The sequence below is a fragment of the Megascapheus bottae genome, chromosome 21, assembly GCF_031878675.1.
Source record: "Megascapheus bottae isolate mThoBot1 chromosome 21, mThoBot2.hap1, whole genome shotgun sequence".
Taxonomy (NCBI): Eukaryota; Metazoa; Chordata; class Mammalia; order Rodentia; family Geomyidae; genus Megascapheus; species Megascapheus bottae.
In genome coordinates, this window is record NC_143529.1 from 20,703,066 (window position 1) to 20,727,287 (window position 24,222).

The 24,222-nt window shown below is 35.8% G+C and overlaps 1 protein-coding gene across 3 annotated transcripts in view; it reads left to right on the plus strand.

Moving 5' to 3' along the window:
- The window catches only part of Spag16 (sperm associated antigen 16), a 732,786-nt gene that overhangs the window by 382,888 nt on the left and 325,676 nt on the right, over positions 1-24,222 (plus strand). For all 3 annotated transcript variants that reach the window (XM_090354758.1, XM_090354756.1, XM_090354757.1), the window contains one exon: positions 19,577-19,703. In XM_090354758.1, the coding sequence (XP_090210884.1) occupies positions 19,577-19,703 (127 nt within the window). The remainder of the gene's footprint in view (positions 1-19,576; positions 19,704-24,222) is intronic.

Sequence of the window (24,222 nt, forward strand, 5' to 3'; positions counted from 1 at the left end):
TCTTTACAGGGAACTTGAATGATAGAACCAACAGGAATACTATTTGCAGAGGTGGCAGCAGACAGGGAACTTCCCTTTTATTCTTTCTCTGCTAAGAATCATTTCACTTTAACTTAACTTTTGCTGAACAGTTCCCTTTAGTAATTTTAATCTATGGCTGTCACAACAATGTTGACTCTGTATGTATTTATAAGCCCATGTCTTCCTTATTATGTGTTGTAGTATAGTTTAATATAAGCATTTGTATTTTGAAAATCATATTATTTGTCATAAATTTCTCCTTTTTTTAAAAATTACAGCTAGATCAGTGTAGTCAGTGTACAAATTAGTATTATCTGTCAATTCATTTCAGCCTATAGATAGAGCTTTATATACTTGCTTTACAAAAAAGACCATTACATTTTATAGGGCTAAGAATTTCTGCATGCAGAAATTAAGCAGGCTAGTACAATCTATCTTGTACAGAAATTGCATAAGAAACTATTTAGCTAAACAAAAGACATGCTCGTCATGTAAGCCTGGAGATTTGCGGGGATAATTGACATATGCATTTGGTTGATATTTCTATTGTGTCTATCTAGATCTGTATACAAATGATAAAGTCATATAAAAGTTAGTCTTCTAACACAGATGTCTAATGGACATATAAGTCATCCTTATCAACTTTGAGCCATGCTGACCAGTCATGTAATGAAAATGGATGGTACCTGAATGAGAAAACAATTATGTGCTATCCAAAGGAGGGTAGTCATACCCAAAGGAGGAACAAAACTCTTCAAGCAAAACTAACAGCAACATAATGAGCTGAGGAGTGACAGGCATAAACATGAGCAGATCGTGTTGACTTGACGCGAGCAGAGCCTGAGCTGCTTCACTGCCTCATATAAACAGAAGAGCATGCTCAGCATGAATCTAAGAGGCAGCGTGCTGAGAATGACACCCTGCAGGTAACACCTGCTGCCAAAACCCAAAGGACAGAATATATAGGTTGTGTATTTATTTATTCAATTTGTGAGGAAGCTAGGGTTTGACGTGAACTGACCTTTGCAGACTCACTCTTTTGATCAGGAAACAGCAAGGTTAATAGCCTCATCGTGCATTGCGAAAGGTATCACCACGTATGTATGATTTAATGCAGTAGATGAGGTTATTTTAACAGGAATATTGTTAGCATGCCATTTGCACATCCATAAATAATTTGCTGATTATGGCTGTTCTGTAGTAAAGCAGACATTCAAAATGAAACCTCCTGCTGCATACGTGTAATATCACTGCTCATTCAGTACCACTTGTGCTCCAAATATTAAAACCTATGGAATCCTGTTATAAATCCTGGCACAAAAGACAGAGCAGTCAAAATGAGATGAAACAAATAGACTCCATAAATATCTGTATATTTTTTAAAGAAAGATGTGTTTAACGGGGATATGCTGTTATCTCACACAAAATCATGACTTCGTTTGAGAAAAAAATATTGAGTCCAAAGTTAAAGGATGTTAAAAATAATAGAACATATGCTTCTTTATATAAAACTGGTATTTTTTAAATCCTTAACCACAATAGACATGTCATACGTGAATCTACCGAGGAATAAATCAGATGACATAAACTATAAGGACATGGTTGGATATATTTATAACCTTATGAAGCAATTTATATACTTGAAGTAGACCACTTTGTTGTATTTGTATATAGGCCTTCAGCAAAGCTACCTTTCTGATTCAAACACATCCACAGGTAACACGTGAAAACTTCATGGTAGGTGAATGATACAAATTCCTTTTTGAGCTAGTGATATTCTATCAGCACAACTGGGAATGGTATATCTTTAAAACAAACTCTTGTACCCTACAGAACTTTTCCAGTGATACATTGCCAACCGAACACATCAATTTTAATGCAAGAAAACAGCACAGAGAGTTTAAGGAAAGCTAGCTTGCTGTGATGTCAAAATACCGAAGAAAAGCCTGGGTGTCTTCTTTTCAAACGTGGTTTTATTTATTTCATTTCACAGCAGTGTTCTTTTAAAGCTTTAATTAGTTGATGGTGTGATTTTACAGGGAGGAGGTGTGAACAGACCTTGTGGTGGTAGTAAATGCAATGTGCCTAACATCCCAGTAGATGGTACAGAACACTTTCCAAATGACATCTTTTAATGGACCAATAAATGTATGACCAAAAATTTTTTTAAGAAAGAGAACTTCATTCTCAATACAAAAGTAAGGGTGCTTTAATAAAGAAAAGAGAAGAGGAAATAGACTCTTCAAAGATTCTCAAAAACCTGCCTGCTAGGTCATATCATCCCCGTCACTAGATTAAACTATAGTTTAGTAAGTAGAAGATCAAAGATAAGATTCTGTTGCATGTTGGATGCATTACAGTCTACTTTATTACTTAGATATTGCAAAGTGGTTTGCTTTAAAATTTCTAGTGCATTAGAAAGTAGAAAGTAGTGACTATGATTGTTACAAACCCCGCTGTTTCCATTCATTGAATTAGACATATTACTCATTTGCTCAAATACATATGGCAGCATTGGCCAAGTGCACCCTAATTTGAATTTTATTCTTATTACTATAATAATATACAGAGAACAAATACTTTTAAGTTAAACATATGAATGGACAGTGAAGAACAAATCCAAACTCAATCTTCTTCACCACATAATTTAAAGGTCATATCCCTACAAGGTTCTGTGTGACCTTGAACATTTACTTTTCACCCAGATTACTATCTTATTTGTGAATTATCTTATATGCACTAAGTTTTCTGCACGTGGAGTAACTCCTTTTTGAATAGGAGTATAAAAGGGGCTGCCTATTTAGGGAAGTAGAAACATATATATACATATATACACATATATTCTAGTGGGAAAGTGAAGGACATTATCACTGAAAGGAAGATTCGTTTCAACACCAAGAATTCATCAATTAACTCATTAATTAACTCAGCTCACAAAATTTTCACCTAAGAAGAATGAGATAGAGTTTAAATTTTGGTTAAAAACAGTGGACAAATGCCTCCGAAATAAGAATATGAGAAGCATAAACTTCTGTCAGATGGATTCCCATGAAAGAATCCAGAAACCCTAAAGAGGAGAAGAAGCCTAATAAAGTGGTTTCAAAGTACTAGTATTATACCAGAAAGGAAAAATAATAATAAGCTGATTTCAACTGGTTTTCCTCTTCTTTCCCTCACTTTGAATTATGGAGAGATATGCTACTTATATTCACCATGTTTGATTTTCTGTCTGATGCAAGTATGGTAAGAAATAGTGTATCTGTTTTCTGCAAGTCAAGCTGATTTAGAGTTGAGTCTCTTACAAATCTAGGTAGAAAGTCTTTCTTAGTCATTCTTAGGACATCATTTCCTTAGGATTATGCCAAGATACTAGGGTGATATTCAGCACTTGGGCTTTGAAGCCTTTCTGTTATTTACTTTCTGTTTACCACTGAGATGCCCAATGCCCTTCATCAAGGTGATGTCAGTTTCTTCGATGTCTTCGATGTCATTCAGTGAAAATCTTAAGACAATGTATGTGGTGGTCCTGGGACCCAGCCTTACAAATGGGTCATGGGTCAAGTCCCTCTAAAAACTGACCACCTTCTTTAGGTAATGCAACAGTGTGATGCCATAGCCTTCTCATAGCATGCCAAACACACCATAGTCTGTATCCACTAATGGGATTGCTGGCCCCACTCTTCCTCGTCTCTAGAAGGTTCCTAGAAGCTTCTCCTTCCCTCTAACATAATGAGAATGAGTGTGGTGTTTTACAAAATATCAGATACACTTTATGAGTCTAAGTCGATTCTGCTTTCTCTGCATCCAACATAACACCATTAAGGGATCTGCAAGCTTGTTTCCTGACTTCTACAGGGAAATGAAGGGGAAAATTATCATCAGTACAGATACACAAATTATACTATCATAGATGCATTAAACTACTGCAGAGGAATATTATCACACAATGACATTCCTAGGAACACTGGTGGTGAAGAAATTAACAACAACATAAAATACTAAAGCAAAGGCCCAATGGCTAAAGTCTAACAAAACACATAATGTCATTTGTGCATAATATACGAAAATAAAGAGTCAAGACATATCTGTTGTACTATTTATATTAAAACAATATAATTATACAATATTAGGACTTTCAGGAAAATCTGGAATATATGTTTTCTCTACTCAGTTCAGTGCTTGGAACTGATGGCTCACAGAATTCTATCTATTTAGGAAGCTGAGATCCAAGGATCACTGTTCAAAGCCAGCCCAGGCAGGAAAAAAATCTGTGAGATTCTTAACTCCAATTAACCACCAGAAAACCAGAAGGAGAGCTGTGGCACTAAGTGGTAGAGCTCTAGCCTTGATCAAAAGAGATCAAGGACAGCATCCAGGCCCTGAGTCAAGTCGCATGATAGGCAAAAAGAAAAAAAAAAGTTATTGAATAAAGGAAGTTGTATTTTTTCCACAGAATCAGAGGCACTTAAAGTAAGAGAAAGTAATGAGAAAGCAATCCTAACAAACAATGGTAGTGAACTACTTAATCATATTTAAAGATTTCAGTTTTATTTTATCTTTAAATTTTTCATTGTTATTGTAAAGGTATTATGCAGAGGGTTACAGTTACATCAGTCTAGTGAAGAGTGAATTTTGTGTTGCACAGTGTCACCCCTTCCCCACTCTCTCCCGTTTTTCTCTCCCATCAGTTATACAGGTCAATTGTACCATAGTATTTACCTTTTCTTGTTTTTCCATCTTAGTTTTTCCTTATTCTCATGCTTTCATGTATCTTGAATTTTTTTGCATTACCTGAGAAGTTAGATCTCAGAGGGACAGGCCATCTGATCTATTTGAAACACTGGGTGCCAGGACCAGCTCATATATCCTGAGATTTCCCCTGAGTGACATCACAGAAAGTGACATCACCATGATGAAGGACACTTGGCATCTCAGTGGTGGGCAGACAAGACATGGAAAGGCTCTTGACTCCTAGTATTGAATAAGACACAAAAGGAAGGGATGATCTAGATTTGAAAGAGATTCAACTCTAAATTACCTTTGACTTCCAGAAAATAGATGCAATATTTCTTAACCTGGTTTATATCAGATTCTAGATCTCTTCAATCTAGATTTTTAAAAAAGAGACATCCTTTGGATAATTAAGAAAGACAGACTAATTGACAAAAATGATTATGTTTAGATTGTGTAGACTCTATCCATTGTGTTTTTTCTAGAGAATGTTCAGAAAGAAAAATATCCTGATTTAGGAAGTTCAATTAGGGTTTAAGTTTATTATGTTTAGAATTTTACATCACTCCAAATCTTTCCTCACAATGGTGGATATCTTTCACCCTTGCATTTGTTGTAATATCATAGTAAAAAATAAGAAAACTAGTAGACATATCAAAAAACTCCAGCTGGAGGCCCAGGAACACAGGTTGGGACCCAAAAATCCAATCCCCTGAGGATCAGGGAATCAAAAGTGGAAGCTCTAATCACCATCCAAAGACCTAAGACAGAAACTGATGTCCGAGGGCAAGAGAAAGTGAACTTCCCAAGTGACAAACACAGCAAATCCACCAAGATCACAAAATGCCCCCTTCCTCCTTTCTGTTCTATTTGGTCCTCACGGGATTGGATGGTGCCCATGCACATGAATGAGGGTTCGTGTTCTCTGTTCAGTCCTCTTGTTAAAATCAGGCTCATACTCAGAAATAATGTTCTCAGAAAATTCCCAGTCAACACTTGCCTGTCACTATCCCATGGAAGATAATGGGCATCAGGCACTGGAGTGCTTTTACATTCACTTTCAGAAGAAGAAAAGTTCTACTGGGAAACATTTGCTAATGACCCAAATGTACAAATGTGAAGTAACTGAATAAAGTTTGAGTTGGGAGGGGATCTGAAGTATTGTCTCTTTTGAAGCAGTACAAGAGATCTATATGAACAATTATATCAGAACATTTACTTTTATTTTGTCAATTTTTTAATGTTTCTAATGTGTGGAAGTTGATTTATCTGGAACTAAGGAGGATAAAATTTGAACACAAGCTTTTCCAAATAATGGCTGCTTTACATGGAAGCACTGAAATATTTCCAATAGTGATTATTAAAGAAAATCTCAAGTTCATTTTTGCTTTCTGCCTGCTGAAATAGTCAAGTTGCTCCTTCCTGAAATTCTTCATTAACATTAATTCTGTACAGTTGGGAAGGTAGCATAGATTGTGGTTCAAAGTACATGGAAATCAACCAACCATTCAAGATAAAATCCTGCCTCTATTACTATCTGTGAGACATATAGTATTACCTTAATTCTTTCCATTTCATATTCCCCTATGTAAATTAAGGAAATTATAAGTGCGGCTAACTTTTATTACTTAACATACTCAGATACCCGATTTTTATTTTCCTGAAAGCTAATCAACCTATAACCTTGATTATCGTGTGTTTATATTTGGTGGCATCTTATTTAATAGGCAGGGAAGCCATAACTTGGAACTCATAGAAGACAACTCTGTAACTCAGCTGTGAACAAAGCTTATCTAACATAGATGACATCACAGACTGGACTTGTGGCCGTAGACCACATCAAACCCACATTTAGGAACATTCTCAATGAGAGCACAAATGTAAAAGCACAAAACTGTGAAAATCATTATATGGCGTTTGTTTCTATGTCCTAGAGGTCCTTTCATTTTGCATCATACTATATGGTCTTATGCATCTAGGTTATGCTCTATTGCAAATCTCTGCTAGGAGAGCCCAAGGTTTCTACTAATTATGACAAATGAGGGAAACCATTGAGCCTATGTTCCTTTTAGTCTGGCTTACTTCACTTAATATGATTTTTTTCTAAGTCTTTCCATTTCCTAACAAATGGGGCAATGTCATTCTTTCTGACAGCCACATGATTGTTGTCCTTAATGTATTATGTTATCTCTCATCTCTTTTGCTGATCCTTGGTTATCTCATATTGTTACATTATCTCACTTTATTATCTGATATATTGGATATATTTGTATTTGGTTATTTGAAATTGGATAGGGAAGGGGGGAAAACAAGATGAGGGGTGGGGGTGTGTGGGGGAGGGAAATGGGGACCATGACATGAGAAAGGGTATCAATGTATGTGAATTAATGCACCTTCTGTCTGGCAACTATAATGTAATCCTTCTATTAATTACAATAAAAATATGTATTAAGAAAAAAGTCTGTGAGGGGCCGAGAGTTTGGCTTAGTGGTAGAGTGCTTGCCTAGCATGCACGAAGACCCAGGTTCGATTCCTCGGAACCCCACATACATAGCAAAAAGCCAGAAGTGGTGCTGAGGCTCAAGTGGTAGAGTGTTAGCCTTGAGAAAGTCCAAGGACAGTGCTCAAACTCTGAGCCCAAGCCCAGGACTGGCAAAAAAAAAAAAAAAAGAAAAAAGAAAAAAAAAACTGTGAAAATCAGTATAAACACACTTTGAAAGGGACACATTTGTACCATAAATTTAAACAAATAAGCAGAGCAGAGCTTAATGGTATCCAGAATCCCATACTTGATGGCCTCATAATAACTACTGTACTATAGAAATGATCCCTGAAAATATAGTCTTCCCATAATAATGAACTACACAGGGAAGACCCACCTGAATGTGGGTCTCCCATGGCTTGGAGATGATGGAAAAATGAGTAGAACATTGACAGCTCTCTAGTAGAGCCACTATCTTTCTCTCCTTCTCTGTTTCTCTCTTTCTCTCTGTCTGCCCGTCTCTCTTTCTGCTTTCTCTTTGACATGATGTAAATGGCTTCTTCTTCTACAAGCTCTCAGAACCATGCTGTCCAGCCTTATTTCAGGCCCAGAGTCATGGAGCCAGGCATTATCAAGGGCTAAGACATCTGATGCCATGGGTCAAATAGGCCTTTTCTCCTTTCATTTGATTGTTCTTTAAGGTATTTTGTTATAGTGACTAAGAACACAACATATAACTATAGGCATGTTCACCCTCCTGAATGTTTAAATCAATTCCAGATTACTTATAATGACTAAAAATATGAATGTCTTAAAGATCATTGCTGTTTTGTTTAGATCATGATTACAAAAGAAATACATGTTTATATATAGTATAGAAATAGTATTTCTAAGCATCTTTTATTCCTGATTTGATGGACTCATAGAAATATAAGCTTCAGACCTATAACTGAATGTATTTGTGTTCTGAATCTGGTCAATTGAAGATTTATGACTACGTGTATGAATGATCAATTTAGATGCTTTTTTTGTGAGTCATGGGGCTTTAACTCTGGGCCTGGGCACTGTCCCTAAGCTCTTCAACTCAAGGCTACCACTTTACTACTTTGAGCCACAGTGCCACTTCTGGTTTCCTAGTGATTAATTGGAGATAAGAGTCTCATCATTTTTAGTGCCCGGGCTGACTTTGAACCCCAATCTCAGATCTCAGTCTCTTGAATAGCTAGGATTACAGGCGTGAGACACCATGCCTGGCTCAATTCATATGTTTCTTGCCAAAGATTTTTTTCCAAGAACTTTCCTTGTTTAGGGGTGTGGCTCACACCTGTAATTCCAGCTACCCTGCAGGCTATGACCTGGAAGATTATGCTTTAAATCTAGCCTTGGGAAGAATATTCTGTGAAATTCTATCTTTAAAACTTCCAGCAAAAAACCAGGCTGACAGAATGGATGAACTAGTAGCATACTAGCCAAGAAAGCAAACCAATTGAGCAAATAGAACAAATATGAGATCTTGATTTCAGTTCATTCCCCCCACCTCTCCTGTGACCCCCAATTTTTTTGGTGCTCTCCTAAACAATATTTTCTTGGTTATCTTTCTATAAATGTGCTATTATTCCATTAGCCACATTTTGTTGGCCTACGTTTTAACACAACCCCAGGTTTGAGAGATGTCATTCATTTGCAATATTAAAACATACAAATATTTGTTTAGAAGACATGACCTTTAATGCCCCAATAGGAAATAGTGTTAATATGTGCCATGTTAGAGTTAGTATATGTATGTATATATATGCATATATATTGCATTTTAGACTTAGAATATGTATGCATATACATATTACATTTTAAATAATATATGTCTGGCTTCGAAGCACAAGTTGAAGGTGAAGAGAAACAGACATCTTCTCTTACCAAAATAATAGAAGCAGAATATGGGAGACTAGAGGAAATAAAAGGGGAAAAAATACCAAGTAAGTTAGAAAAAAAAAAAGCACTATTGCTTGTGAACTGGTGTCTCCATACAACATGATAGGAAAGTCGTAGACAGGGAAACAGAGAAAATTGCACCAGGTTCAGCGTTTATGTTTTTGATGGGAATGTAGAAATCATTTTCATTTTTGGCACTGCTGTCACGCTCCATAACTCCAGTCCATTTTCCCCTTGCAAAGGAATCCTGAATGGACCTTCCACCTCTGTCAGCTCATTCATCTCTCCTGAGCTGCTCCAGAAGCCTGTCTTCCCAGAAGCCCCCACAACTTACACTCCTGCCTGAGGAGTAGACTTCCCTCTCTTTTTGAACAGTTCTATATTCCCTTAAGCTACTCAAAGGCCTAGCTTTTTTTTTTTCCAGTCCTGGGCTTAAGCTCAGGGCCTGAGCACTGTCCTTGGATTTTTCTCAAGGCTAGAGCTCTACCACTTGAGCCTTAGCACCACTTCCCACTTCCAGCTTTTCCTAAGTATGTGGTACTGAGGAATCGAACCTGGGTCTTCGTGCATGCTAGGCAAGCACTCTACCATTAGGCAAAACTCCTGGCCCGAGGCCTAGCTTTTCTGTAGATTCTACAGCATATTATTGCAGAATTTCCCTATATATTGCCAGCAATGAATGCTATACTGTCCCAATCATTGACCTGGGTTTCAATGACAACAGGATTGTAAATGAAGCACAGGGACAATATTTTCCACTTAGCACATTTAATGTATATGTAAGGACAGTCTTTGTATATACGAACTTCACAATTACGCTCTGTGATTAAGCAGATATTTTTTAATAGTTTTGCATTAGCCTCCAAACACTACCGAAGTGTGCAAATAGAAGAATATTAAACTCAATATCAAACCAATATGCAAAAAGCTTTTAAACATAAGAGTATGAATCTTTACAGGTTGAAATGCCTCAATTAAGAATAATAAAATAATATTTAGATCTGCTTATATTTTTAAATGATCACTAATCTCTTGAAAACTATCAGTGCTTCTCTTAGTCACACATACAATTCTATGTTAATATCAACTCAAAAATTAGAAATTGTTGTCATCTTAATTTTTTTTGCCAGTCCTGGACTTGGGTGTTTCATTCTTTGAGGCCTCTCTACACTGTTTTGTGGGGTGATTGGACAAGCTTACATTCCCACCAATAGTGTATTAGTGTTTCCTTTTGGCTGCATCTTGATAATGTCCATTCTATAACATGGGTGTCTTTTGTTTCAATTTCAATTAAATATAAGATAATCCAACAGTTATACATTGGAAAACAAGAGAAAAAACTATAATAACACTGCAAATATATCACAGTTATAAATATTCCAAAGTATGTATAGCATTTCAGATATCAGGACAGTGAAGCCAACAAGCAAAAGCTTTCTAACAAAACTTATTTAATCATTTAATTAACATATGTATGTATGTGTTTTTATGTATGTACATACTATAAAATAATAATAAGTTTTAAGTTAATTATGGTGATTGTAAATAGCTGTAAAACAAGTAATGGTTTAGATCTCTTTAACAAGAGCACATTTCTACATACATTTATCTAGACTTTCCACAAAAGCTCTGTTCTCATAGCTAATTCTGTTCCATATTTGGCAACTATGGGGTGAATACACTTACACATTGTATGAAGAAGTCATTAATATGTATGCTTAATTTCTAGATTCTTTAATTAGGCATTTTAAGCTTAAAAATATTGCTGCAGTAACAATAATCTCATAATACAATTAGTGATACTAACTTCATTTAGCTTTAAAGACACCATATTTTGGGTGTTGCAATTTTATATTTTTATATGTGCATCCTTAAGACCTTCAAACTTTGCAGCAGTCTTCTCATAAAAATTATGAAAAGGTATTTTATTTCTTTGTGGAATTTTATTCTTTCCTATATATAATTGTTTCCATCCTGTAATATTTTCATCCATTTTGAACCACTTCTTTTCAGCATCTCTTCCAAGAAAGATCAACTAAGGATGAATTTTCTCAATTTATTGATGTGAAACTTCTTATACTATGATTAAAGGGACTTTTAAGTGAATATTGAATTTTCCACTCTTGAAAACATGATTCTGCTTCCATTATCTGTGGTGAGAATCCTGTCGCAATTTCTAGAATTGTTCTCTGTACACTTTATTTCTTTTATATGTGACTGCTCCTATATTTTCCTTTTATATTTTGCTTTAACAATTTGTATATGAGCTCAGGGCCTGATCACTGCCTTTGGGCTTTCTTCAAGGATAGTGCTCTACCATTTGAGCCACAGCACCATTTCTGGCTTTTTCTCCGTAAGTGGTACCAAGGAATCCAACCCTGGTTTTCATGCATGCTAGGCAAGCACTCTACCACTAGGCCAAAATCCTGTCCTCATATGATATGTTTAGATGCATTTGTCCTTAATTGATCCTATCAGGATTTTTATAATTTTTAAAAATTATTAATATCTTGATATTCCTTTGTGAAATATTTCAGCCATTATTTTGTCAAAAATATTTTTGACTCTGTTCTCTGATTTCTATACCGTCTCTGAAAACTCAATTATGTATACACTTTATATTTCCACTGAAAAATAAAGCTATATTTTCTCAATATTTTTATTCATCTTTGTCATGAAATCTTTCATTTCCCCAGAAGTCAATCCTGAGATTTCTTTTTCCAGTAATTCTTTTCTGTATTTGTGAATGTCCTGATAATTGGACTCAGAGAGTAGGTACTATTCCTGAGCTGTATTTACTCAAGCCTAGTGGTATCCCAGTTGAATATCATATTTCTAGATTTTTGATGATCAATTGGGGGTAAAAGTCTCATGGATTTACCTTCCCTGCCTGACTTTGAACCATAAACCTTCATTAGATCATTCATAAGATAGTGAGTGTATTACTTCTTAAACATTGTTAACTCTTCTGAACTTCAGGATAGGGTACTGAGATTTATCTTTGTGGCTATTGTTTTTAATGTACTATGTGAACTTTTTTGATATTTTTATTGTAATTAATAAAAGGGTTACATGATATTTTCCAGATAGAAGGTGCATTAATTCACATAGATTGATACCCTTTCACATGTCTTGGTCCCCATTACCCTCTCCCCACCCCCCCATCTTGTTTTCCCCCCTTCCCTATCCAATTTCAAATAACCAAATACAAATACATCCAATATATGATATATCAGATAACAAAGTGAGATACTGTATTAATATGAGATAACCAAGGGACAGTAAAAGAGATGAGAGATAACATAGTACTTTGAGGACAACAATCATTCATTATATGGCTTTTGTTTCAATATCCTGGAGGTCCTTTCAATTAGCTTCATACTATATGGCCTTATGTATCAAGGTTTTGCTCTATTGTAAATCTCTGCTAGGAGAGCCCAAGGTTTCTACTGATTATGACAAATGAGGGAAACCATTGAACCTATGTTCCTGTGAGTCTGGATTACTTCACTTAATATGATTTTTTCTAAGTTTTCCATTTCCTAACAAATGGGCCGATGTCATTCTTTCTGACAGCAGCATAGAATTCCACTGTGTACAAATACCACATCTTGTTGATCCATTCATCAACTGAGGGACATCTAGGTTGGTTCCATATCTTTGCTATGGTAAATAGTGCTGCAGTGATCATTGTTGTGCTAGTGGATTTAGTATGTCCTTGTTTCTGGATGGTTGGGTAAATGCCAAGTAGTGGAACGGCTGGGTCATAGGGGAGCTCTATGTTTAGCCTTTTGAGGCACTGCCACACTGCTTTCCATAGTGGTTGCACGAGTTTGCACTCCCACCAACAGTGTAGTAGTGATACCTCCTGGCCACATCCCCTCCAGCATCTGTTATTCATTTTCCTGATCCTGGCCATTCTAAGTGGAGTGAGGTGGAATCTTAGAGTTGTTTTGATTTGCATTTCTTTTATGACCAGAGATGTTGAGCATTTCTTCATGTGTCTATAGGCCATTTTTGTTTCTTCTTCAGAGAAGGCTCTCTTTAAGTCTTTGGCCCATTTTTTATGGGATGGTTGTTACTTTGGAGATTAGTTTTGGAGTGATTCAATTTTTTGAGCTGTTGATATATTTTAGATATGAGGCCTTTGTCCGTTGTTCGGTTGGTGAAGATCTTCTCCCATTCTGTAGGCTTCCTATTTAATTTACTAGCCATGTCCTTTGCCATACAAAAGCTCTGCAGTTTAATGCAGTCCCACTTATCCAGACTTTCTCTGATTTGTTGTGATTCTTGGTCCTTATTAAGAAAGTTTGACCTGTGCCAAGGAGGCCTAGTGTATCTCCTATTCCTTCTTGTAAAGTTTTCAGTGTGTCAGCTTTTACCTCCAGGTCTTTGATCCTTTTGGAGTTAATTCTAGTGCAGGGTGATAAAGAAGGATTCAACTTTAGTTTGCTGCAGGTGCTTAACCAGTTCTGCCAGCACAACTTGTTGAGGAGGCTATCTTTCTTCCATTCTATTTATTTGGCTCCCTTGTCAAACATCTGGTGGCTATAGGTCTGTGGTTTAATATCTGGGTCCTCAGCTCTATTCCATTGGTCTTCAGGCCTGTTCTTCTGCCAGTACCAAACTGTTTTGATAATTATAGCTCTGTAATAGAGTCTAAAGTTTGGAATTAAAATTCCTCCTGTGCTGTTCTTTCTGCTAAGAAGTGTTTTTCTATATGGGAGAAAAACATGGTTCATATTCTTATCTCATTTTTCAAAAAATTTAAACCACAGAACATTTACTATATGAATCTAAAATATTTTAGATTTGGGGGAAAACATCAGTGGTTTATGTAAAAATGGAAATCATCAGCAGTTCACAAAGATTATTTTTTCTTTTTTTGGTATTGACTTTATTTTCCCTTTTCAATAGCTTGTTCTCGAGTGTCTGAGATTTGTTTTCTGTTTCCTTATCATGATGATACCCAAACTAAAATTCTACTGTCTGGCACAACCTTACTTTTTAAAACATTTTTATCAAGATGTATCCATCATATGGGAGTGTTCTATAAATTAATGCAAAGTACTCTGATCACACACATCATTCATTCTCCAGTTTCTTAAAGCAACCTGAATATGTTTTATCCTTCTGGTTTTATACATGTATATGAAATTATCCTCCTCTACTCTCTTCTTTTGCCCTTCCACTATTTGCTGCTATCTTCCCCCAAAAGAAACTTGATTTTCCTGGCATTCATTATTTCAGTAGACATTAATTGTTCTATGGGGTTGTACTGTGACATGATACACACACAGATATTGTGTACTTTCCAGCCTGACTCCTTCTATTACTCTCTTTCATCATTCTCTGCCCTCTATTATTCCATAGTTCACAAAGAAGAACTTCCTTATGCCAATTTCATGCATAGGTCAGTGTTCAATGTCTTTCCCATGGTATCTGAAGTTCCAATTGGTTTATATAGTTTCTTGTTTTGATTTGTTGTTACTTTGGTGTGATTTTTGTCTTGTTTTCATATATTTTTATTAGCAGTAATAGAAGGGTTACATTATATTCACCAGATAGAAGGTGCATTACTTCACATACATTGATACCGTTTCTCATGTCCTGGTCCCCATTTCCTTCCCCCTCACCTCCGCCCCTCATCTTGTTTTCCCCCTTTCCCTATCCAATTTCAAATAACCAAATACACATGTATACAATATATCAGATAACAAGGTGAAATACTGTAACAGTAAGGGATAACCAAGGGGCAGCAAAAGAGATGAGAAATAACATAGTGCATTAAGGCTTTTTGTTTCTATATCCTGGAGGTCCTTTCATTTAGCATCATTCTATATGGCCTTATGCATCCAGGTTTTGTTCTATTGTAAATCTCTGCTAGGAGACCCCAAGGTTTCTTCTGATTATGACAAAGGAGGGAAAATATTGAGCCTATGTTCCTTTGAGTCTGGCTTACTTCACTTAATAGGATTTTTTTCTAAGTCTTTCCATTTCCTTACAAATGGGGTGATGTCGTTCTTTCTGACAGCAGCATAGAATTCCATTGTGTATAAATATCACATCTTGTCAATCCACTCATCAACTGAGGTGCATCTGGGTTGGTTCCATATCTTTGCTATGATAAATAGTGCTGCACAATTGGCTTATATTGTACAGTTTAATTTCTATTCATGATTCAAGGTCTTTATATATGATTTTGTGTGTGTGTGTTTGTGTGTGTATGTTGTGTGTGTGTGTGTGTGTGTGTGTGTGTGTGTGTGTGTGTGTGTGTGTCATGAGGCTTAAACTCTAGTCCTGTGTGCTGTTCCTGGGCTCTTTAGCTCAAGGCTGTGGCTCTACATATTGAGCTATAAAGCCAATTCTGGTTTTCTAGTGGTTATTGGAGATAAGAGTCTTATGGATTTTTGTGTGCATACTGGCTTTGAACCCTAATCGTCAGATCTCAGCATCCTGAGTAGCTAGGAATACAGTCATGAGCCACCAGCATCCAGCTTTATTTTTAATCTTTCTTCTTTGTGCCTCAAATTTCATCATTTCAATTATTCTCTCTTGAATTCCATGAATTATTTTATTCCTGTATACTCAGCCTGATATTTTTCTCATTTAGGGAAATTTTTGTTTTACATATATTCCCCATGCTGCAGTTATCAGTGAATATTAATTGTACAAAGAGTCATTAAGTCCGTCTCATTACATTTTCTTAAGGTATTTAATTTATCTTCTGAGACTCAGCATTTGTATACCTATTTGTTTCTTTAAGTCCTTGAACATGGTTTCAATGGATGCTTAAGTGTTTGTTTTCCAATTGACTCAGGGTTTGTTTTTTATTACTATTTGTATGTTTTCTAGATTTATCTCTTGTTTTTTTCTCTCTGTTTCTCTCTGTATATATGAACATGTGCATATATGGTGAATATTTAATATATGCTAGATATTATCAATGGTAAAATGTAAAGAAACTACATTATTTTCCTAACTAAAGTAGTTAGATGTATTATGTATAAGAAGATTATTTTTACCTTTTCCTACTTGGTTTTATATTTATTTCAACAAGAAAAGACTAATTTTGTTTTTAACTTAATTCCTGTGTTAAATTTTATTTTAAATCTCAGCTGTGAGCCTGAGATAGAATGAGAGGTTTAAACACTCAATTTAGGGTTAAACTACAACATTTTCTAGCAGTGCTCAATCACTAGTGCCAGGATTTGCTCTCCATGGTAAAGCATGGAATCTTTGTCTCTGCTATGCCTTGTGAAATCTTATTCTATGAAAATAATATATAGACCCTTGCAAAGGAACTCATGGAAAATCTACCTACAAACTCCACCTATTCCAGGCTCAACCTGAATCACAAATTCCAAATAACTCAGGAGTCCAGAATGGTTCTCACTGCTTTTCTAGTCAATGACTAGACATATCAACTCTTCTGGCTCTACTTTTCTGTTTTATAATTTTGGAGGACTGCACTCTAAGAAATCATTTTTTGGCCAGTCCTAAGCCTTGAACTCAGGGCCTGGGCACTGTCCTTGGGCTTTCTCAAGGCTAGAGCTTTACCACTTGAGCCACAGCACCATTTCTGGTTTTTATTTCTATGTATGTGGTACCGAGGAATCGAACCCGGTTCTTTATGCGTGTTAGGCAAGCACTCTACCACTAGGCTAAACTCCCGGCTGAAGAAATCATTTCTATTGTTAGATAAAACCAGTAAGGCAGACTGACATTAATTAGGAGCTTTTAGAATAAATGTAGCACCTGTAGATGACGAGGTTTGCACTAAGACCCATCTGTACTCTAAGGCATAAAAATGGAGGCAAGAAAAACTTTAGAAATTAAGGACAGTATACATCTGAATAGATGGTAAAGATTATCTCCTTTCTTCATTCTGCCACTAAGTTTTCTCAGTTATCATGTGCCATTAATCATTATAAAATAACATAAATGAAATACTAATGATGAACACAGAGCACTCAATAAATCACCTAAAACATCAAACTAAGAACTTGGACCAAATTATGTAATTTTAAAGACATTATAAAATGGGTACATTTTAAATTGCCTTTGTATAATAAACCAAACATTAAAATGTCAAACACTTTATTATGATTTTATATAGCAAGAAATTTAGATGAAAAACAAACTGAGAAAGATCAAGAGAGAAGTAATGTTTCAATGTCTGTCTCTGCCTCTGTGTGTCTCTATCTCAGTTTCTCATTCCTTTCCTCTTCTCTATTTACCCATCCACTCTCTGTCACTCCATAGACATATACTAGGATATATTATAATATTATGTAAAGAAATTTCTCAAGGTTATGGACTTAGAACATAATCTTTTGTTGTTTTTTGTGTGTTTTTTTTTGCCAGTCCTGGGCTTGAGCTCAGGTCTGAGAACTGTCCTTGGACTTTCTCAAGGCTAAAGCTCTACCACTTGAGCCTCAGCACCACTTCTGGCTTTTTTCTATGTATGTGGTACCAAGGAATCGAACCCGGGTCTTCATGCATGGTAGGCAAGCACTCAACCACTAGGCCAAACTCCTGGCCCAGAACGTAATCTTTTAAACACAGATTTTGTGCATATGATTTTCAGGATTATTAGAAATCTGTAACAAAAACTTTTCAGAAGTTATTATTTAAAAGGAAATGATTTATTCAGTAGATTTTAGTATATATCTAAAAAATTAAATAACATAAGTTAAAAATCGAAGTATTCCTGTCAATATTCAAACATATTTGTGTAGATCATAAAAGTAATGGTACATAATATTTTAGCTTATAATCAATATGGTCTCAGTTGAAATGAAAGAACTATGATACTTTATTATTGAAATAGCTATAGACAATGTGCAAATGATATCTTCAAATAACATTTATTAACAAAAATAAGCAATAAACCCACAGGCTATGAGTTGTTGGTATAAACTGACATCTTGTCAACTGTCATCATCAGCCCATCTCATAAATTTTGAGGTAAAGAAATTAATACAAAATGTCCTTTATTAAATATATAAATGGTAATACTGAATCGTGATATGTAGAATGTTACTTCATAATGTAAATATGTATACATATAAATGTAAGTCTTGATATCTCTTTTCTTCTCAAAATGTCAAAACACAGGAAGAGAAGGGCCAAATTTGTTTCTGATTATTCATAGATGTCATCTTCAGGTTGAATTCTCCTCTTCTTTTCAATATAATGTTCAAAGAATCTCAGAATTTGGGACTTGTACTGGAAATCAGAGTGTATTAAATTAATTTTATTCAGGAAAGAAACAATGACACCAAGATTAAAGGCTTCCCTGCTGGGTCTTGTTGAAGACAGGACTGGCATCCAGTCTGGCTCTGCCCTGGGAGTTTTCTCAATACACCATACTATTGTATGAGCAAGACTCAAGCCAAAGAGGTACCCTTCAGTCAGGAACTAACTATTTCTCACACAGGCAGCAAATCACCTTTTTTTCTACCCTTCCTTTAAAATTTGACTTACAAGTAATGTTATTTAAAAACAATCATTACATAAAAAATGCTATTGGGCTTCAGATGTGCCCCGTTGAAAGACTCAGCCCTTTTGTAACATGAGAACAGGCAAAGCTGCAGTTGTCTTTCTTTCTCAGTCATTCATTACTAATGCTTTAGATCAGTGGCTCTCAAACTTGAGCATGCATAGGAATCCCATGGAGTGCTTGCTAAAACAGATTGTTGGGCCCCACTCCAGAGTTTCTGATTCAGTAGGTTTGAGATGATGATGGGAATCTGCATTTCAGACACGTTCCCCAAGTGATGCTGGTAATGCTAGGCCTGGTAAAAACAGTTTGAAAAACTGATTCTCAGCCCTAAAGGCAAATCACAAAAGCCAGGAGAGGCAGGAATACATCAGTGGCTGGGCTCATTCCCAGATGAATTGGAGTACAATAGCTGAAGCTTGAGTCTAGATATTAGTATTTCCTAAATGTGTCTCAGGTAAACCAAACATTCAGGCAAAGCTGAGAGAAAACAAAGAAAAATAATAACCTGAAAAGAGGCCTTTGGTGTTTGATATGCTGTATTCAGCAAACCTCAACTAAATAAAAATTAGAAAGGTAATTTGGTCTTTTTGAGTATGACAAGATTTTCTAACATACTTCTGAGTAAGTTAGTGACTATTTTATTTAGTTACTTCATTATATAAATACGCTAATATAAAGATGACTTTTCAAGTCAATTCTATAAACTGAAGAGAATTTAAGCTTACTCAGTTTTATGCTTATAATTCCTCACAGTGCTTAGAATACAGGTGATTCAAGATTTTTAATGCTTTTGTAATCTAAAGTTGTATGACAGATTCTTACATTACTTTATTAGCATTGTATAAAAATAGACACATTTCAATACTATCTTCTAAAACTTTAACATACATATTTTCTCCTTCCAGTGAAAGATGCAGGTATACCTTGTATGGACACACGGATTCTGTGAACAGCATTGAGTTTTTTCCCTTTTCCAACACACTTCTTACTGGTTCTGCAGACAAGACCTTGTCTATATGGGATGCACGCACGGTAAACAAATCAACTTTTCTTTTTCTCAGTTTTGATTATTTCTCTCAAATGCAACTGAAAAGGTTTGCAAAGGAATATAGGGTAGAAATTCCTAAGTACAAGATTTGATCTATATACTCTCGCTATCTGGCCTTTTTGAATACTAACAGATAAATACAAAAATAATAAAATTAGTCTATCAAGCATTAATTCACCAAGTATTTGTTGAGATAGAAACTTCTGATGCAGGAAATCCCAAAGGAGGAGTCACTCCCTTCCTCTCCCCACTTCTCCTGTATCCTCCCCTTATCTCCTCTTCCTTCTTATCTTCTCCTCTCCTTTCTTCTCTTCTTTATCTCACCCATAGCTAAATATTCTTAGAAAGCATATATTTTGATTACTCTGTCTTGTGAAAATCTAAAACAGTGATTCATAGAAGGAAAAATGGATCTCTCTTACATAAGTTATCTGTCTTATATATGCCTTATGTGCATGAGATCTTCTCTCCAATAGTAAAGAGCTGGATAATGCACTAATGCACGTGATATTACTTCACCTGTGACATCAGCAACATGCATATTGCTGTTCTTCTTTATGATTTTTAGATTATGCTAAGTCATGGATGAATGAAGAATTCTCAAGTTAGGCTGAAGATCTGAACTTAAAGGAAGAGTAATGACTTCCTTCGCTTACTAGTGAAGCAGTAACAGTAGCTTCTCTCAGTGCTATGTGATCAATTACTGTTGAGATACCTTCTGAAATATTTCTTGATGACACATGAAAATGACCAGTAGATTATGTTCTCATAAATTAACTTCATACCTCTTTCTCACTCTCAAAATATGCTAGTTTAACTCATTAATGTATACTAACAGCTAATTATCAAAGATAATGAATATGGAGACCTCTTAGTCAGACTTTATGACCACAAAATAGTTCAGCTCTGAATTTTGCAAGGGATTAGGAGAGGGATATAAATCTCTATAATTACCAAATGGAGGCTATAAAAGAAGTTGGAGCTTAGAAACTCATGAAATTGCTCTGTTTTACAGGGCTGTATGTTTTTTTTTTCTTCCTTCTTCAAAGTTAGGAGTCTGTAAAACTTATTTTATTAAAATTGAAAAATAAGATTGTTCTACTGTCAGAAAATATTTCATATAGCACATTTAATGAATAAAATGTACTCCTCCAAAGCATCATAAAAAAACCCCCAAAGTACATAATTGTCTTGGAAACCTATTTAAAAACAAGTACATTGAGACTGTGCAACATTCACAGGTCTAATGAAAACAATGATTTCGAGGGTGTTGTTTTGTTTTGTTTTTAGAAAATAGAGTTCCCCAGACCAAAAAAACACAGAACAAGGGGCTGAGTTATACATCGATGAGTCATGCCACTGACCTGGACCTACTCAGAGTTGCAGGCATGTTGCCCTTCTTTATCTCCTGCAATGTGACATTAATGTCCTGCATGTCTAGACTACCTGCAGGCATTTGCCCACATTGAAGTGTCATCCTAATTTCATTGTAGCTAAAGATTCCATCACTCATCACTATAGGCTCCTATAAAGCAGAAATGATATACTAAGAACCCCCACAAGGAATTCACCTATTGACTCCTATTTCAGAGTTCAGCTTCATCCTGCACAGGACAGTTTCTTTAATCAGGTAGAATCTTGTGAATTTTTTTTTTCCAATCCTGGGCTTGAGCTCCGGGCCTGAGCACTGTCCTTGGACATTGTCTAGGCCAGAGCTCTACCACTTGAGCCTCAGCACCACTTCCGGCTTTTTTTTCTATGTATGTGGTACCGAGGAATCGAACCGGGGTCTTCATGCATGCTAGGCAAGCACTTTAACCACTAGGCCAAACTCCCAGCCCCCTCTTGTGAACTTTTAAGAGTTTTATGGGAGTTTTGACATCTCTTACTCAGAGGCCAGTCTATTGTGAGATATATATATATATATATATATATATATATATATATATATATATGTGTGTGTGTGTGTGTATGTATGTATATATATATATAGTAGCAAATATTGAGTTCTGCAAATAATGATCTCTGTAGCTTTTCTTTCCCATTTTTATTCAATTTAGTGTTGCCTATTAGAGATCTAAATGCCAGGCACAACTTTCTAGATGGTATGGAGATGTAAGCGAGAGAGTCTTGTCATTAGTGAACACTCAAACTTTTAGGGAACAGGTATAATAACAATGGGAAATATGAAACCAATTTAGAAATTTCTCTATGTTCTACAGAATGACATAGTTGGCTCTTTTTGGTAGCAATGTTTTATAGCGGCAATTAGTGAGCAGATATGTAGCATCACTTTACCTACAACATCTGCATAATCCTTACCTTACTGGAATCTAATCAAATGGTTCCTGTTATTAGCTTTATTTCAGTGTTGAGAAAAGTGAAACTCAGTGAGGTAAAACTGTGTTAACAAGTTCAGCCAACTGGTCAGCAGAAGCAAGAGAACAGGTTGCCTCCCTAACTTCAGTCAGCCTTTTCTGTGTTTCCTATAGCCAACCTATCCATCAGTCTCACTAATTTTTTGAAGTTTTCTTTTTCAATAATAGCTACTGAATTAGTATTTTATGCATGTACCAGTGTACACATGTACCTGAAATAAAAATGAAAGAAAGTTTTAATTAGCAGTGTTAAAAAGTTTATGATGCTGGCTTTTTTGTTTCCTTTTGTATTAGTCCTACAATTTGAACTCAAGGCCTGGGCAGTGGCCATGAGCTTTGATGCAAAAGGCTAGCATGGTAACACTTGACTTACAAATTCACTTCTAACTTTTTGATCAATAATTGGAGATAAAAGTTTCAGGGAGTTTCTTGCCCTGGCTGGCTTTGAACTGTGATGTTCAGATCGCAGCTTCCTGAGTAGCTAGTATGTCAGTCTTGAGTCACTGATGCAACAGCTTTATGCTGCTGTTTTATGACCTTAGATTTTCATTGGCTCCCACCAAAAATTAATATATATTGGTCATTCATGGGGCTTGAACTCTGTGCCTGAACTTTGTTCCCTGAGCAATTCAGCTCATGGACACTGATCTACCACTTGAGCCATAACATTGCTTCTGGTTTTCTGTTAGTTAATAGGAGATAAGAGTCTCAAGGACCATGATCCTCAGATATTAGCCTTCTTAGTAGCTATGATTACAGTCACGATCCACCAGCACCTGGATGATTCTCTCTCTCTATATTTTTTTTTCTATCTCTCTCTATATATTTTCTTTTTTTGCCAGTCCTGTGCTTGAGCTCAGGGCCTGAGCACTGTCCCTGGACTTTCTCAGGGCTAGAGCTCTGCCACTTGAGCCTCAGCATCACTTCTGGCTTTTTTCTATGTATGTGGTACTGAGGAATTGAACCCGGTCTTCATTCATGCTAGGCAAGCACTCTACCACTAGGCCAAACCACCGGCCCTATCTATATTTTTAAAAGTCTTCATTTAGAGCCAGAGTTTGGCCTAGTGGTTAAAGTGCTTGCCTAGCATGCACGAAGACCCGGGTTCGATTCCTCGGTACCACATACATAGAAAAAAGCTGGAAGTGGTGCTGAGGCTCAAGTGGTAGAGCTCTAGCCTTGAGAAAGTCCAAGGACAGTGCTCAGGCCCTGAGCTTAAGCCCAGGACTGGCAAAAAAAAAAAAAAAAAAAAGTCTTCATTTAGTGATTATGAATGATAATGGGAATTCAAGTAGATCTATGATTGGATTTGGCAGCTAACTACTAGAGCTTCAGATAATTGATATCTTGCAAAGATATGAAACTCCCAAAGAGGGAAAATTTGAATTTGGCCTCTATCTGCCAGGTTGCCATCATTGACAATTATATCTACCAATTACTCCATAGTATCTTGGTTAAAATTTTGGTCTTCTAAAATAATGGGAACTTTTCAAATATTTTTGAACAAGGTAAGAAATTCTGTCCATAGGGAAAAATATATATAAAGCCTCTTAAAGGCTACTGCCTTTACATAGGTTTGTCAAGGAAAATACCATCATGTGGATTATCAAATGTTCTGTGTTAAAAGTTAATTTAAAAAATGGTGACATTTTGTTCACTGTTAAAATGTCACCTTTAATTTGATGACATGATTAACTGCACCATCTTAAAAATATATACATCTGCATATATATAAATGTATGCATGGGGATTATATGTATGCCAAATTTATACATCTACAGCATACTAGTAATCAAATTCTTGTTAAGAACTAAGCTCTGTAAAGAGCTTTGTGAAAAAATAACCATCCAATTCTGTGGCAGAAGGAAGAGTTTTTTTGCACACCTCATTTCATTGTGGACATTGCCTATACCGTAAAAGAATAATTTGCATAAAAGGAATCATTTTAGAATTCAGCTTTGAGCTACTGGAGATTATAGCTAGGACTTGCAGCCAGCTAAGAAAACACTATGCCTTTGAGCAATATTCCACAATCCCTCATTTTATTTTATTTTATTTTATTTTATTTATTTTGCCAGTCCTAGGGCTTGAATTCAGGGCCCGAGCACTATTTCTATGTGTATGA